This window comes from Neovison vison, chromosome 2 (genome assembly GCF_020171115.1).
Source record: "Neovison vison isolate M4711 chromosome 2, ASM_NN_V1, whole genome shotgun sequence".
NCBI classification, from domain to species: Eukaryota; Metazoa; Chordata; class Mammalia; order Carnivora; family Mustelidae; genus Neogale; species Neogale vison.
The window spans coordinates 27,435,763-27,450,477 of NC_058092.1; the positions used below are offsets into that span (position 1 = coordinate 27,435,763).

Genomic DNA, 14,715 nt, shown 5'->3' on the forward strand with positions numbered 1-14,715 from the left:
GTGAAAAATAATAGTCAGTTCTTGGGTTTTAGGAATGACTGGATTTCTCTTTGGTCTTTGTCTGAAGCTGCTACAAAGATGACAGGTACAGGCATACCTTGGGGATATTGTGAGTTCAGTTTGCACCACTACAATAAAGCAAATATCACAAAAAGCAAGCCCAGTGAATTTTTTGGTTTCTCAGTGCATATAAAACTTAGGTTTACACAATACTATATTCTCAGTGTGCAGTAGCATCATGTCTAAAAAATGTGCATACCTTAAGTAAAAATCCTTTATTGCTAAAAAGTACTAACCATCATCTGGGCTTTCAGTGAGTCATGATCTTTTTGCTGGTGGGGGCTCTTTCTTTGATGTTGATGGCTGCTGACAGATCAGGGTAATGTTGCTGAATTTTGAGGTGGCTACAGCAACTTCTTAAAATGAGACAACGATGAAGTTTCCCACATCAATTGACTCTTCTTTTCATGAATGATTTTTCTGTAGCATGCAGTGATGTTTGATAGCATTTTAGGTGCAATAGAACTTCTTTCAGAATTGGAGTCTGTCCCCTCAAACTTTGTCACTGCTTTATCAATGGAGTGTGTGCATTCTAGGTGCTTTGTGGTCAGTTCAACAATCTTCACAGCATCTTCGCCAGGAATAGATTCTGACTCAAGAAACCACTTTCTTTGCTCATCTACCAAAGCAACTCCTCATCCCTTAAAGTTTTACCAGGAGGTTGCAGTCCTGCAGTCACATCTTCAGGCTCCACTTCTAATTCCAGTTCTCTGGCTGTTTCTACCACATCTGCAGCTACTTCCTCCACTGAAGTCTTAAACCCCTCATAGTCATCCAGGAGGGTTAGAATCAACTTCTTCCCAACTCCTGTGAATGTTGATATCTTGCCACTTCCCATGAATCATGAGTGTTCTTTATGGCATCTAAAACCTTTCCAGAAGGTTTTCCATTCTCTTTGCCCAGATCTATCAGAGGAAATCACTCTCTATGACAGCTATAGTTTTACAAAATGTGTTTCTCAAATAATAAGTCCTGAAAGTTGAAGTTACTCCTTGATTTTTGGACTGCAGCATGGATGTTGTGTTAGCAAGCATGAAAATGACACTAATCTTGTACACCTCTGTCAGAGCTTGTGAGTGACAAGGTACATTGTTCCTGAGCAATAATATTTTGGAAGGAATCTTTTTTCCTGAGTAGTATGTCTCAACAGTGCACTTAAAGTATTCAGTAAACCATGTTATACACAGATGTGCTGTCATCCAGTTCTTTCATTCATACAACACAGGCAGAATAGATTTAGCATAAATCTTAAGGACCCTAGGATTTTCAGAGTGAATATTGGCTTGAACTTAAAGTCACCAGCTGCGTTAGCCATTAACAAGAATTGGTCTGTCCTTTCACGCTTTGAACCCAGGCATTGACTTCTTCTCTCCAGTTATGAAAGTCCTAGATGATCCCTTCTTCCGATATGAGGCTGTTTCAACAACACTGAAAATCTGTAGCCACCTTCATTAATTATCTTCACTAGACCTTTTGGAAAACTTGCTGCAGCTTCTGTATCAGCACTTGCTGCTTCGCCTTGCACTTTTCTGTTCTAGAGACAGTTTCTTTCCTTAAACTGCATGAACCAACATCTTCTAGCTTCAAACTTTTTCTTTGTCTCTCTCTCTCTTTTTTTTAAAGAGCATGTACCAGGGGCGCCTGGGTGGCTCAGTGGGTTAAGCCTCTGCCTTCGGCTCAGGTCATGATCCCAGGGTCCTGGGATCGAGCCCCGCATCGGGCTCTCTGCTCTGCAGTGAGTCTGCTTCCTCCTCTCTCTGCCTGCCTCTCTGCCTACTTGTGATCTCTGTCAGATAAATAAAGAAAAAATCTTAAAAAAAAAAAATAAAGAAAGAGCATGTACCAGAGAGCATAAGCAGGGGTTGAGAGGTAAAGAGACAGGGAGAGAAAGAATCTCAAGCAGGCTCCATCTCAGCATGGAGCTGGAGAAGGCAGGGATTGGGGAGACTTGATCTCAGGACGCTGAGCTCATAACCTGAGCTGAAATCAAGAGTGAGACGCCCAAGAAACTGCGCCACCCAGGTACCCCCAGCTTCGGAGTTTTCTTGTCAGCTTCCTCGCCTCTCTCAGCCTTCATAGAATTGAAGAGAATTAGGTCTTGCTCTGGGTTAGGCTTTAACTTAAGGAATTTTGTGGCGTATTTGATCTCTCCAGACCACTAAGACTTTCTCCGTATCAGCAGTAAGGTTGCTTTGCTTTCTTATCATTCATGTGTTGACTGTAATAGACTCTTAACTTCATTCAGGAACTTTTCCATTGCATTCACAGCTTGGCTGACTGGCCCAAGAGACCTACTTTCAGCTTGTCTTGACTTTTTTTGTTTTTTAAGATTTTATTTATTTATTTATTTGACAGACAGAGAGCACAAGTAGGCAGAGAGGCAGGCAGAGAGAGAGAGAGAGAGGATAGCAGGCTCTCCCCTGAGCAGATAGCCCAATGCAGGGCTCGATACCAAGACCCTGAGATCATGACCTGAGCTGAAGGCAGAGGCTTTAACCCACTGAGCCACCCAGGTGCCCTTTGTCATGACTTTTGACATGCCTTCTTCACTAAGCTTAATCATTTCTGGCTTTTGGTTGAAAGTGAGACACATGTGACTCTTCCTTTCACTCGAATACTTAAGGGCCCTTGTAGGGTTTGTTTTTTTTTTAAGATTTTATTTATTTGACAGAGATCACAAGTGGGCAGAGGGGCAAGCAGAGAGAGAGAGAGGAGGAAACAGGCTCCCTGTGGAGCAGAGAGCCCGATGTGGGACTCGATCCCAGGACCCTGAGATCATGACCTGAGCTGAAGGCAGAGGCTTAACCCACCTGAGCCACCCAGGTGCCCCCCCTTGTAGGGTTATTAACTGGCTTAATTTCAGTGTTGTAGTGTCTCAGGGAATAGGGATGCTTATGGAGAGGAAGAGAGGGGAATGACCAGTCAGTGGCACAGTGAGAACACAAAACATTAATGGGTTAAGTTTATTGTCTCATAGGGTTGCAATTCATGGCACCCCAAAATATTTACAATAGCAACTCAAGGATCATTGATCACAGATCACCATAACAAATATAATAATAATGAAAAAGCTTCAAATATTGGGAGAATTACCAAAGTGTGACACAGAGACAGGAAATGACCAAATGCTGTTTGAAAATAGCACCAATAGTCTTACTCAATGCAGGATTGCCACAAACCTTCATTTGTAAAAAATGCAATATCTGAAAAGCACAATAAAGCAAAGTGCAATTAAATGAGGTTTGCCTGTATTTTTCAGTTCAACATTTATTGAACTCCTATAATGTGCTAGTCCTTGATGAGGTATTGAGGGGATAACAATGAACTGAAGGGCAATTTCTTCTAAGAATTTATAGGCTAGTGAATGAGACAATAATTAAATACCATTTCTTTGTACACATGCTGAGTGTTCCCTTGTACAGAGCGTCTTGGGTATACCAAGGATGCATCTTCCAGTCTGGGAGACTTCCAGAAAGGAAGTCACACCTAACCTGAGTTTGGAAGGATGAGTAGAATTTAGGGATAGATTGAACAGTGAATTTAATATGTGAGATTTTCCATAACTTTAAGAATTAGTATATGGAGCTCTGTCAACACACATCTCATTAAAGTGTTTGCTTTGATTTTCCTAAGTGATGTTGGACCAGAATAGCTTCTTACTTCAAAGTTTTCTCTCCGTAGTGAATTGCCTTTGTTCTTGGCAAAGTGCCATAGCAGTAAGAACCTGTTATAACTTTCCACTGTGATCACTGTAATTTACTCAACACCTATTCATAACAGAAAAGATGTTTATTTTTTAGGCCATTGTCTACTTGACATTATCATCAGAAAGAAGTAAGGTTTTCTAGAGTCAAATATTTCCCAGTCTGTGTTTTCTTAATCCTTACCTCCTGAATATTGGCAGATATTTGATTCTAAAAAGAGAGAGTTGAGGGGCGCCTGGGTGGCTCAGTGGGTTAAGCCGCTGCCTTCGGCTCAGGTCATGATCTCAGGGTCCTGGGACTGAGTCCCGCATGGGGCTCTCTGCTCAGCAGGGAGCCTGCTTCCCCCTCTCTCTCTCTGCCTGCCTCTCCATCTACTTGTGATTTCTCTCTGTCAAATGAATAAATAAAAAATCTTTAAAAAAAAAAAAAAGAGAGTTGAGGGGGAAAAATAAGTTGGGTAAATGATTAAACAGATTTATTTATTATAAAACTTACTAGAGGGCACCTGGGTGGCTTAGACGTTAAGTGTCTGCCTTTGGGTCCTGGGATCAAGGCCCACATTCAGCTCCCTGCTCAGTGGGAAGCCTGCTTCTCCCTCTCCCACTCTCCCGACTTGTGTTCCCTCTCTCTCTGTGTCTCTGTCAAATAAATAAAATCTTAAAAAAAAAAAAAAACTTACTAGAGAATTTAGTATAATAATGTACATTGGAATTTTGTGAAGGGGAGAGAATGTGCAGTTTCTTTAACTTATGGAATCCTTTCCTTTTGTAGACTATTTTATGAAGCATCAATGGAATAATTTGGAATGACTGCTCTTTCTAGACCAGGGTTTCTCACCCTCAACACTATTGTTATTTTGGACAGATACTTTGTTGTAGGGGTCTGTCTTGTGCACTGTAGGATGTTTAGCTGGCTCCTGCCCACTGTATGTCAGTAGCTCCCTCTGAGTGGTGACAACCAAAAATGTCTCCAAACATTTGTCAGATGTTTCCTGGAGGATAATATCTCTCCCAGGTTGAGAAACACTGGTCTAAACTGTAAGTTCTTTGAAGGCAGAAGCTCTTTTTCCAGAATCTACAGCAGAGGTTAGACATGTAGTAAGTGAATAAATGTTAAATAAATAAGCTAGACATTATGGTCAAGAAATGTCACATTGGGGACGCCTGGGTGGCTCAGTTGGTTGGACGACTGCCTTCGGCTCAGGGCGTGATCCTGGAGTCCCGGGATCGAGTCCCACATCAGGCTCCCAGCTCCATGGGGAGTCTGCTTCGCTCTCTGACCTTCTCCTCGCTCATGCTCTGTCTCACTGTCTCTCTCTCTCAAATAAATAAATAAAATCTTTAAAAAAAAAAAAAAGAAATGTCACATTGTCCAGTTTCTATAAACATTAGGTTATTAACAATAAAGTCTAGCATTATTGATATTGTTTCACCATCTAAGTTAGCAAGTGAATTAATAAACATATAACTACTATTAATCTGCTCCTATCTGTGCAAATTATAATAATGTAGGCTAGTTTGTAAAGTATTAATGGATCTTCTCCAGCCTAAGCATGGTGATAGTCCCTAGAGCTTAGAGATGATTTTATTTATTTATTAAGATTTTATTTATTTGACAGAGATCACAAGCAGGCAGAGAGGCAGGCAGTGGGTGTGGGAGGGAGTAGGCTCCCCACTGAGCAGAGAGCCTGATGCGGGGCTCGATCCCAGGACGCTGAGATCATGACCCGAACCAAAGTCAGAGGCTTAACCCACTGAGCCACCAAGGTGCTCAGAGATGGTTTTACTTTAAAATACACATAATTTGGGGGCACCTGACTGGCGCCATCAGTGTAGCATAAGACTCTTGACCTCAGGGTTGTAAATTTGAGCCCCACATTGGGTAGAGAGATTACTTAAAAATAAAATCTTTAAAAAATGCATATAAATTTGTAAACCTAGCTGTAGATCTACTAATACTTATAAGAGGTTTTCTACAGTAGGCTATATCTGAGAGGAGTTCATCATGCTGTCTATATAATTTTAATGTTCCTCAGATTCAAAATGATAGCCACATGGCCAAATATTTAGAAATCTAGAAAACCTTGGGTTAAAAGATACCACAGACTCTTTGTATCAGAGTATGTCCAGTGAATAAATAAGATCTCAATAATTATATCTTATTGTTATCATCATCATGATCACGAAGGGAATATTATCCTTTACGGCCAAATAGCACATCACATGTCTTTGAATCTCTTCAGGACCTCCAACCAGCCTGTTTCAACCACCTCGTCGCCCTGGCCTTGGAACTGTTGGAAAACCAATTCGACTATTAGCCAATCATTTTCAGGTTCAGATTCCTAAAATAGATGTGTATCACTATGATGTGGATATTAAACCAGAAAAACGACCTCGGAGAGTCAACAGGTAAGTATCAGAAAAAGTAGACTTCTGTATATTTAAATGCATATAAATGCATTGTATATATTTATATATGCATTAAGTGCATATAAACGCATCTTTATTATATATCATATTGTTCTCTAAATTCTTACCATGTAGGCTTTGTTTTCTAAGATGGTAAGTTTCTCAATAGCAGCTTAGTTGTCTCATACATGGTTACTCCGGAGATTGTCGCACAGTGCTGGATACGTCATTGTTCTTTAAGTGAATACTTATTGAATGAAGGAGAAAGTCACTCTCGTTGTCCAATGGTAGCAGAAATTTAAATAATAAAATAAATAAAAGTAGGTGAAGCATTAGTGTCTGTGGGAAATTAGAACTATCTGAAAATTCAGGGGCTGGCCCAGTTGATGGAGCGTGCAACTCTTGATCTCAAGATTGTGAGTTTGAGCCCCAATGTTGGATGTAGAAATTACTTAAAAATAAACTCTCTTTAAAAAACTATCTGTAAATTCAAACTTTATTATTAAGTGTTAGTATCCGACATGAGAAAAATGTAAGTGTAAAGGCAGAAGAATCATCGTGGAATATTGAAAAAAATAAGCTTAGAGAGAAGCTCTGTTAAATCTGACATTACCCAAGAGGGGTCTGGGTGAGATGATTCAAGGCTTGTGGTCTGTGTGGCAGGAATTTACCAAGTGTGAAGACGTAGTCCTGTAGTAGATATTTTTATAATGCTAAGAACACCTGCTTACCTTTTCTTTGTTTTCAAGTCATGATAGTTGCACCATCCTTAATATTAGGATTCTTGCTTTTCTAAGAATGCCCCTATTGTCAAGTGTAATATTTTATGCTGCTCGATTTTTGTTTCTCGTTATAAATCAATAATATGGCTTTCTTGTACAGTTTAATCTCATACAAGCCCATAATCGCTTGGCTATTGTATAACTGAGATCAATTGTAATAGAAGTGGTATTAATGGCTAATGTACCATTCAGTAAATATTTTATTGAATGCTTACTATGTACCAGGTATTGTTCTATGCCCTGGGAATACAACATGAACAAAAAATGCAAAAATTTCTACTCTTGAGGTGTTTATATTCAAATAGGGGAGAAGATAAAAAATAAATCAATAAGGAAACAAAACATATTACATGTTAGTTGGTGATAAGTGCTATGTAGAAAAATAAATCAGGGAAAGAATATAGAGAATGGGGGTGGGAGGTCCACTGAAATATTTTTAATAATTTTTGGAGGTGGTGTCAACAAGATGTGCTGGTGGATAGAACATAAGGTATGAGGGAAGAAATGAGTCATGATCAATCCCAGGGTTTTTGTCCTATGCAAGTGGAAAAATGGAGTTGCCATTTATTGGGATGGGGAGAACTATAGGAGAAGTCAGCAGGGCTGGCAGATCCTAGTGGAGCTGTCGAGTGGGGTTTGGGGAGTTGAACAGATGAGGTTGGATTCAGGGGAGCGGTCTACGCTAGAGACAAACATTTGAGAGTCATCACCATATTGGTGGTAAAGCCATGAGCTGGGTAAGATTATGCGGGAAGTAAATGTAGTTAGAGAAAAGACTCCAAGACTGAGTCCTGGGGTACCCCAATATTTTTAAATTGGGGAGATGTTGCTTATTAGGAGACTGTTATGGAGAGGTCACTGGGATAGGAGAGAACCAGGACAGAGCAAGGAGGCAAGGCAAGATGTGTTAAGTTGGAAGAGTTTATTTCCTAATGTCCAAGAAGCACTCAATTTAGCACTGTGGAACCCACTGGGGACCTTGGTAAGAGTAGTTTTGGTAGGGGACGGTGGAGAAGGTTTAAGAGAGATAGGAGAAGAACAATTAGAGACAACTCCTTTAAGAGATTTTGACACAAAGGGGAACAGAGAAATGGGATGTTCAAATGAGGAAGTCAGGTCAGGGAAATTTAATTTTTTTGAAGATGAGAGAAACTATAGCATATCTGTATACTGAAGGAAATAATCTAATAAAGAGGGGAAAAATGTATAATTCAGGAAAAAGGAGAATTCTTGGAGTTATACCCATGAACACAGCAGAGCGTAAGTGGGCTTACTGTGTGACCAACATTGTTCTAAATATTCTATGTGTATTTATTGACTTAATACAACAAACTTTTGTGGTAGCTATTATGATTATTATAAATTTACAAATGAAAAGAAACAGATAATGGAAAATTCAGTAACTTGTCCAAGGTCATGCAGCTCTTCCAATTGATCACTGTGTGACAAGGAGCAGATCACTTGCCTATTCTGAATTTTTTTTTTCTTTTTACTCTAAAGACAGTAATCATCAGCCTATTTGCCTCACAAAGATTAGGTGAGAACAGAGGCAAAAATATCTCTTCACTATAAAACTACTTATGGTTGTAATTTAAGAATATAAGATGAGAAATTACCCTTCTAATATGAAAATGTATTATTCTTAAGATAGTTTTTTTAAATTGGTAATACACGATATTATATTTTTCCATCAATTTTCTTCAGTTGTGTGATTTGGTTTATAAATGTGTATCTTTTCCATGGATTTCATTTGCAGAATATTAATGCCTTAGGTAGTTATGATATATTCTGCCTTTTAAAATAGAGTTTCCGCATGTAGCACTCACCAAACATTGGTAAGATACAGTTTTCATTAATTCTAGCATTCCACAATCTCACAGACTCAGATCTGTTCATCTTAAACCATATACTCTAGTTACTCTGCAGCTGCCTTTACTTCAGAGCCTGCACACGGTGTGGTCTGGTATGTATACAAGAACACTTAGGTACAGCTTTGCATGCTTGATTGAGGGAAGGGCGTTCATTCTAGAAAGAAACTACATTGGTAATCTTTATGGAATGACGATATTTTACATTTCCTTCTCTACACTGCTCCAGGAGCACTTTGGGATAAAACAAGACAGTTTGAAGGATAATAAATTACCAGCATTAGGCAAAGGGATTGACATTACTTTGAGTATGATACATCTTGAATTTATTGGCCCTCACATTTCTTGATTTCTGCCTACTCTCTTTTCTGAAACCATGATACTTGAATAAGGATGTTTATTTGCTAACAAATTTATCATGATTTAATTATGAATATTCATGCCAAACTCAGATACCTAAGATAGGTTATTCTCGTAAGGCTATATTTGTCATGGGAGAAGATTATGAAAGGCAAGAGTTTGAGAGGGTGCCATAAAAGTTAGGCTCTCTTTTTTAGTCCCTGCTTTTCTTTTCATCTCATAGCTGCTTTTGTTCACATGTTGCTACCTTTCTTTACTTGACCATTGCTACCTACTTTTTTTAATCACTGAAGACAATTATAACTATAACTCTTACTTTTTCCAAGTAATTTTGAACTCAGTTTAGGTGATTAAGGTATGGCGATAGTTTTCTTGCTCCTTGCCATTTCTCAAAGCTAACTGTCACTCTCTCCATTACTGTTAAGAGAGGTAGTAGACACAATGGTGCGGCACTTCAAGATGCAGATATTTGGTGACCGGCAACCTGGCTATGATGGCAAAAGAAACATGTACACAGCACATCCACTGCCAATTGGACGGGATAGGGTAAGTGTTAAGGGCCAGAAATGCATTCTAGACTTAGGTCATTTACATAGGACAAAAGTGTCTCCTTTCCAGGGGTGCCTGGGTGGCTCAGTGGGTTAAAGCCTCAGCCTTCGACTTGGGTCATGATCTCAGGGTCTTGGGATCGAGCTCCACATCAGGCTCTCTGCTCAGCAGGGAGTCTGCTTCCCTCTCTCTCTGCCTGCCTCTCTGCCTACTTGTGATCTCCGTCTGTCAAATAAATAAACAAAATCTTTAAAAAAAAAAGTCTTCCTTTCTAATAATTTAATTCTTAGAGTTGTTTCACATAGTGATGATAGATTTGTTACTATGTCCATATTCTCTTACCCTTTAGTTAATCAATAATTGAAGATGAGATTAGTATTAGAATTTAGGTTGAGTATGATTATTTGAGTTAGATTAGATTAGGTTGATACATATATTCCAGGTGTTTCACATTGCTAATGTATTTGCTATGTGAATCTGAATAATGGAGTTTTATAGATTATAGAAAATTATCTAAAACCCACTTAGGAAAATATTCACAATACCACAATAACTTTTTCTTTTACAAGTTTAGTTTTTAAATTTGAAAAGCAATATGTAAACATATACTCATTATAAACTTACTTAGACATCAAGAAATATTGTGATTTCCTGTCTCCCTACCTGCCTGTATCCCCGAACCCCATTTTCCTTTTTCAAGGAAACAACTCTAATAGTTCAGTATGTATCCTTTCAGATATTTTTATATGCATTAGCTATTTATGCATATGGTTATGTGTATTGTTTGTTTGCAAATCATTCTAGGATTTGCTTTTTCATTTAATAATATGTCTGGGAGATCTTTCCATTTCTGTACATTTAAATATCTCATTATTTATTTATTTCAAATTCTTTTTTATTGTGGTAAAGTATGCATAACATAGAATTTACTATTTTAACCATTGCTAAGTGGCATTTAGTATATTCATGTTGTTGTGCCATCATTGCCACTATCGATCTCCAAAACTTCTTTTATCATCCCAAACTGAAAGTACATACCCACTGCGCATTAAGTTCTCCTGTCCCCTTCCCCCAGTTCCTGATATCCACTATTCTATCTTAGGTCTTGGGGCACCTGGGTGACTTGGTCGGTTAAGCATCTGACTCTTAATTTTGGCTCAGGTCATGATCTCAGGGTTGTGAGATCAAGCCCTGTGTTGGACTCTGTACTGTGCGTGGAGCCTTGTTAAGATTCTCCCTCTCCCGGGGTGCCTGGGTGGCTCAGTGGGTTAAGCCGCTGCCTTCGGCTCAGGTCATGATCTCAGGGTCCTGGGATCGAGTCCCGCATCGGGCTCTCTGCTCAGCAGGGAGCCTGCTTCCTTCTCTCTCTCTGCCTGACTCTCTGCCTACTTGTAATCTCTCTCTGTCAAATAATAAATAAATAAAAAATCTTAAAAAATAAAAAAATTAAAAAAATTAAAAAAAAAAGATTCTCCCTCTCCCTCTCCTTCTGCCCCTCCGTCTTTCTGTCCCTATGAATTTGACAGTTCTAAGTACTTCATATAAGTGGAATCATCCAATATTTGTCCTTTGCATCTGGCTTATTTCACTTAGCATAATGTTTTCAAAGTTCATCCATATTATAACATTCACCTTAGTTTCAAACTATTGCATAATAGTTAATATGATATTATTGCCCTCTTGATGGACACTTAGGTTGTTTCTAGTATTTTACAATTACAGAAAGTCTTAAAGTAAATATCCTTATGAATATACTATGTTGAATATTCCTGTGATCTTTCTTTCAAACTCTATAAATATATGTAGCTATGATTTTTTTTTTTCCCTCAGGTTGATATGGAAGTGACCCTTCCAGGTGAGGGTAAAGACCAAACCTTTAAAGTATCTGTTCAGTGGGTATCAGTTGTGAGCCTTCAGTTGCTTTTAGAAGCTTTGGCTGGGCACTTGAATGAAGTCCCAGATGACTCAGTACAAGCACTTGATGTTATCACAAGACACCTTCCCTCAATGAGGTTAGTACCTTAGTTCGAGTTCATTCCTACAAATGTCACATTTTTTTGGTAGGTTGCATTGGAGCCATTGAAAAGTTTCTGCATAAGTCAGTTCAAACTTGGTTTCGAGTTTGTTTATAAAGTTGAGAATAAGGGCACCTGGGTGGCTCAGTGGGTAAAGCCTCTGCCTTAGGCTCAGGTCATGATCTCAGGGTCCTGGGATCGAGCCCCACATCAGGCTCTCTGCTCAGCGGAGAGCCTGGTTCCCCTGTTCTCTCTGCCTGCCTCTCTGCCTACTTGTGATCTCTGTCAAATAATTAATTAAAATCTTTAAAAAATTAAAAAAAATAAAGTTGAGAGTGAAATGAAAGATCTTTCGAGTTTTTGTTGGTGAAACATGCAAACTCATTTCTTCAGGTACACTCCGGTGGGTCGTTCTTTTTTCTCACCTCCTGAAGGTTACTACCACCCTCTGGGAGGGGGCAGAGAGGTTTGGTTTGGCTTTCATCAGTCTGTGAGACCTGCTATGTGGAATATGATGCTCAATATTGACGGTATGATAGAATTCTTTTTTCACTCTTTTGGCCAGTTTTTTTGGTGCTTTCCCTTTCTCTGAACTGAAGCTAAGTATCTATCCTCTCTGTTTGTTAGTGTCAGCAACTGCTTTCTACAGGGCTCAGCCTATCATCGAGTTCATGTGTGAAGTTTTAGACATTCAGAACATCAACGAACAGACCAAACCGCTAACAGATTCCCAGCGTGTCAAGTTTACCAAAGAAATCAGAGGTAGGTATTTGCATTACAGGAGTCTCAGCGAGGTGACTCAGTGTCGTGCAAGGAGCAGGGTCTTGGAGTCAGACGCATATGGGTTTCCATCCCAGCCAGTTCTGTCCCTGGGCTAGTTACTTAACTGCCATGAGTCTTAATTTATTCATCTCTAAGGTAAAGAAAATAATGTGTATCTTTACATTTGTTGTGAGAATTAAATGCGATTAGATGTATAAAGCTTCGCATCCAGGAGCTGGCATACATCAAGCATTCTTACCCTTTACCCACTTAAAAACGCATTTTATTTTATTTGTGTATATTATTATTTTTCAAACTTACATTTTAATAAAAGAACACAAGTTTATTCTCCTCTGGAATTTCTGTTCTTTTTGTTATTAGCTATCTTCTGTCACTACAATATAAGCTTCCTGAGGGCTCTCTCTAGACCCCATAATAATTACTAGAATTGTTGGTATTTAGGAGTTATTTATTGAACAAATTAATAAATTTATGTAGGTGCACATTTTAAATCACCTGGGTTCTAAGTTTTTCTTCTTAGCTGAGACTTTTTGCCTATACATGATGAAATTGTCCTCTTACCCTTGCAACTTTTGCCCTGTACAATGTGGCGCCTTTCTGAAGACATTTGAACCTGTTTTTGTCACTGTGATTTTAATTAATACCTGATGTTTTGTTTTGACCTTTTTTTTTTTTTTTTAACTTCAGGTCTTAAAGTTGAGGTGACCCACTGTGGACAGATGAAACGAAAATATCGAGTTTGTAATGTGACTAGACGGCCAGCCAGTCATCAAACGTATGTTAACCACACCTAAAATGATACTGTTACATTTTTGGTAACAGAAGAAGCTGCTGTGATTTGAGAAAATGGTATCCCTTATTGCAAGTTTCAAAATCACTGAGATCATCACTTTTGACCACCAGAGCTTTAAAAAATGTTTTAAATATTTTTGATGGAGACATTTCAAAAACATACTTCTTGTCTTTGATTCATTTCCCCTCTTAAACTAAGGGTGCCAAACACAGATCAACTTTTATATAACAATGCAGAGTCATCATTATAAGCATCATTTATTATACTGTTATATTCTCAACGCATGTCTCAAAGGATCTGTTAAGTCCTGCAAGTCATATAAGGCTGTCATGAGAAGATACTGCTTTGTGTTTTGTTTGGATTTTTCTCTTTTTGTAGCCTCTTCCAGCTGCCAGTACGTATGGCATGCCTCGAGCAGCTACTCATTTCCATTTTCCAATCTTATTTTTCTAATCACCTGACTTCTAATCCACTGTGAACTATGCAAAATGAGAAAATATACATGAAAATGCTTTTATTTATCATAGATGTAAGTTTTGTTCTTATAATCAAGATGTTTAAACTGATGTCTGACATAAATAAATATTGGCTCCTCCGAGTAAAGAACATGAACTTAACGTATTTAAACTTTACATTGTTTTGGTTAGTCAGAAGCCTTTTGTTTATTTGTTTATATTCTAGTCTTTGTTTTAGTTCCACCTTTCTCGATTTTTAAACTTTAGTGTATGTCAAAATCACCAGGAAGGCTTTGTTCTAGATAGTAGAAGTTTTTGGGTAAACTCTGGATAAATGGGGTATATTAATTCAGTATGATTTGAATAAATTCATCAGTATGAACCCATAGGCACCTGATGTGAATTTCTTAAGAGTTATAAAGGATATTCCATGTATTCTTCATATTATACTATTGACTTCATTCTCTAGGAGGAAAAACATTACTGAAGCCTTATAAAATCACTATTGAGAAGTGTAGCTTTTGTTTCAAGAACTTCATCTTTTTCTTTAATTACTTTACATAGCTCTGTAAAAATAATTATACTTATAGATTTAGATAATCTTTGCATGAAAATTGAAAGCACGTAGTTTTAAATATCACGTAGATAATCCTTGCTACATTGTTATTTTGTGGGGCTATAACAGTTAAAGCCAGATAAAGTTATTACTGTACCAAGTATTTAAGTATTACTGTACCAAGTATTAAAGTTATTACTGTACCAAGTATTTAAGATAATTTGCCCCCTGAAAGAGCCAAAGAAAGAGAATCTCTTAAATCATATTCTCCAGTTTATAGCAAATATCCTGGCACAGTCTGAGTTTCATGTGTTTGGTCTTGTTGCCTCTAAATCCACATATATTTGTCCTGGTTTGGGGATCTGGAAATGTGGCCCCAATA

The 14,715-nt window shown here is 38.2% G+C and overlaps 1 protein-coding gene across 1 annotated transcript in view; it reads left to right on the top strand.

Moving 5' to 3' along the window:
- Positions 1-14,715, top strand: part of AGO4 (argonaute RISC component 4) — a 40,130-nt gene that overhangs the window by 3,913 nt on the left and 21,502 nt on the right. The window contains exons 2-7 of the mRNA XM_044237789.1: positions 6,007-6,172; positions 9,608-9,728; positions 11,562-11,743; positions 12,140-12,276; positions 12,374-12,508; positions 13,217-13,304. Coding sequence (XP_044093724.1) covers positions 6,007-6,172; positions 9,608-9,728; positions 11,562-11,743; positions 12,140-12,276; positions 12,374-12,508; positions 13,217-13,304 — 829 coding nt within the window. The remainder of the gene's footprint in view (positions 1-6,006; positions 6,173-9,607; positions 9,729-11,561; positions 11,744-12,139; positions 12,277-12,373; positions 12,509-13,216; positions 13,305-14,715) is intronic.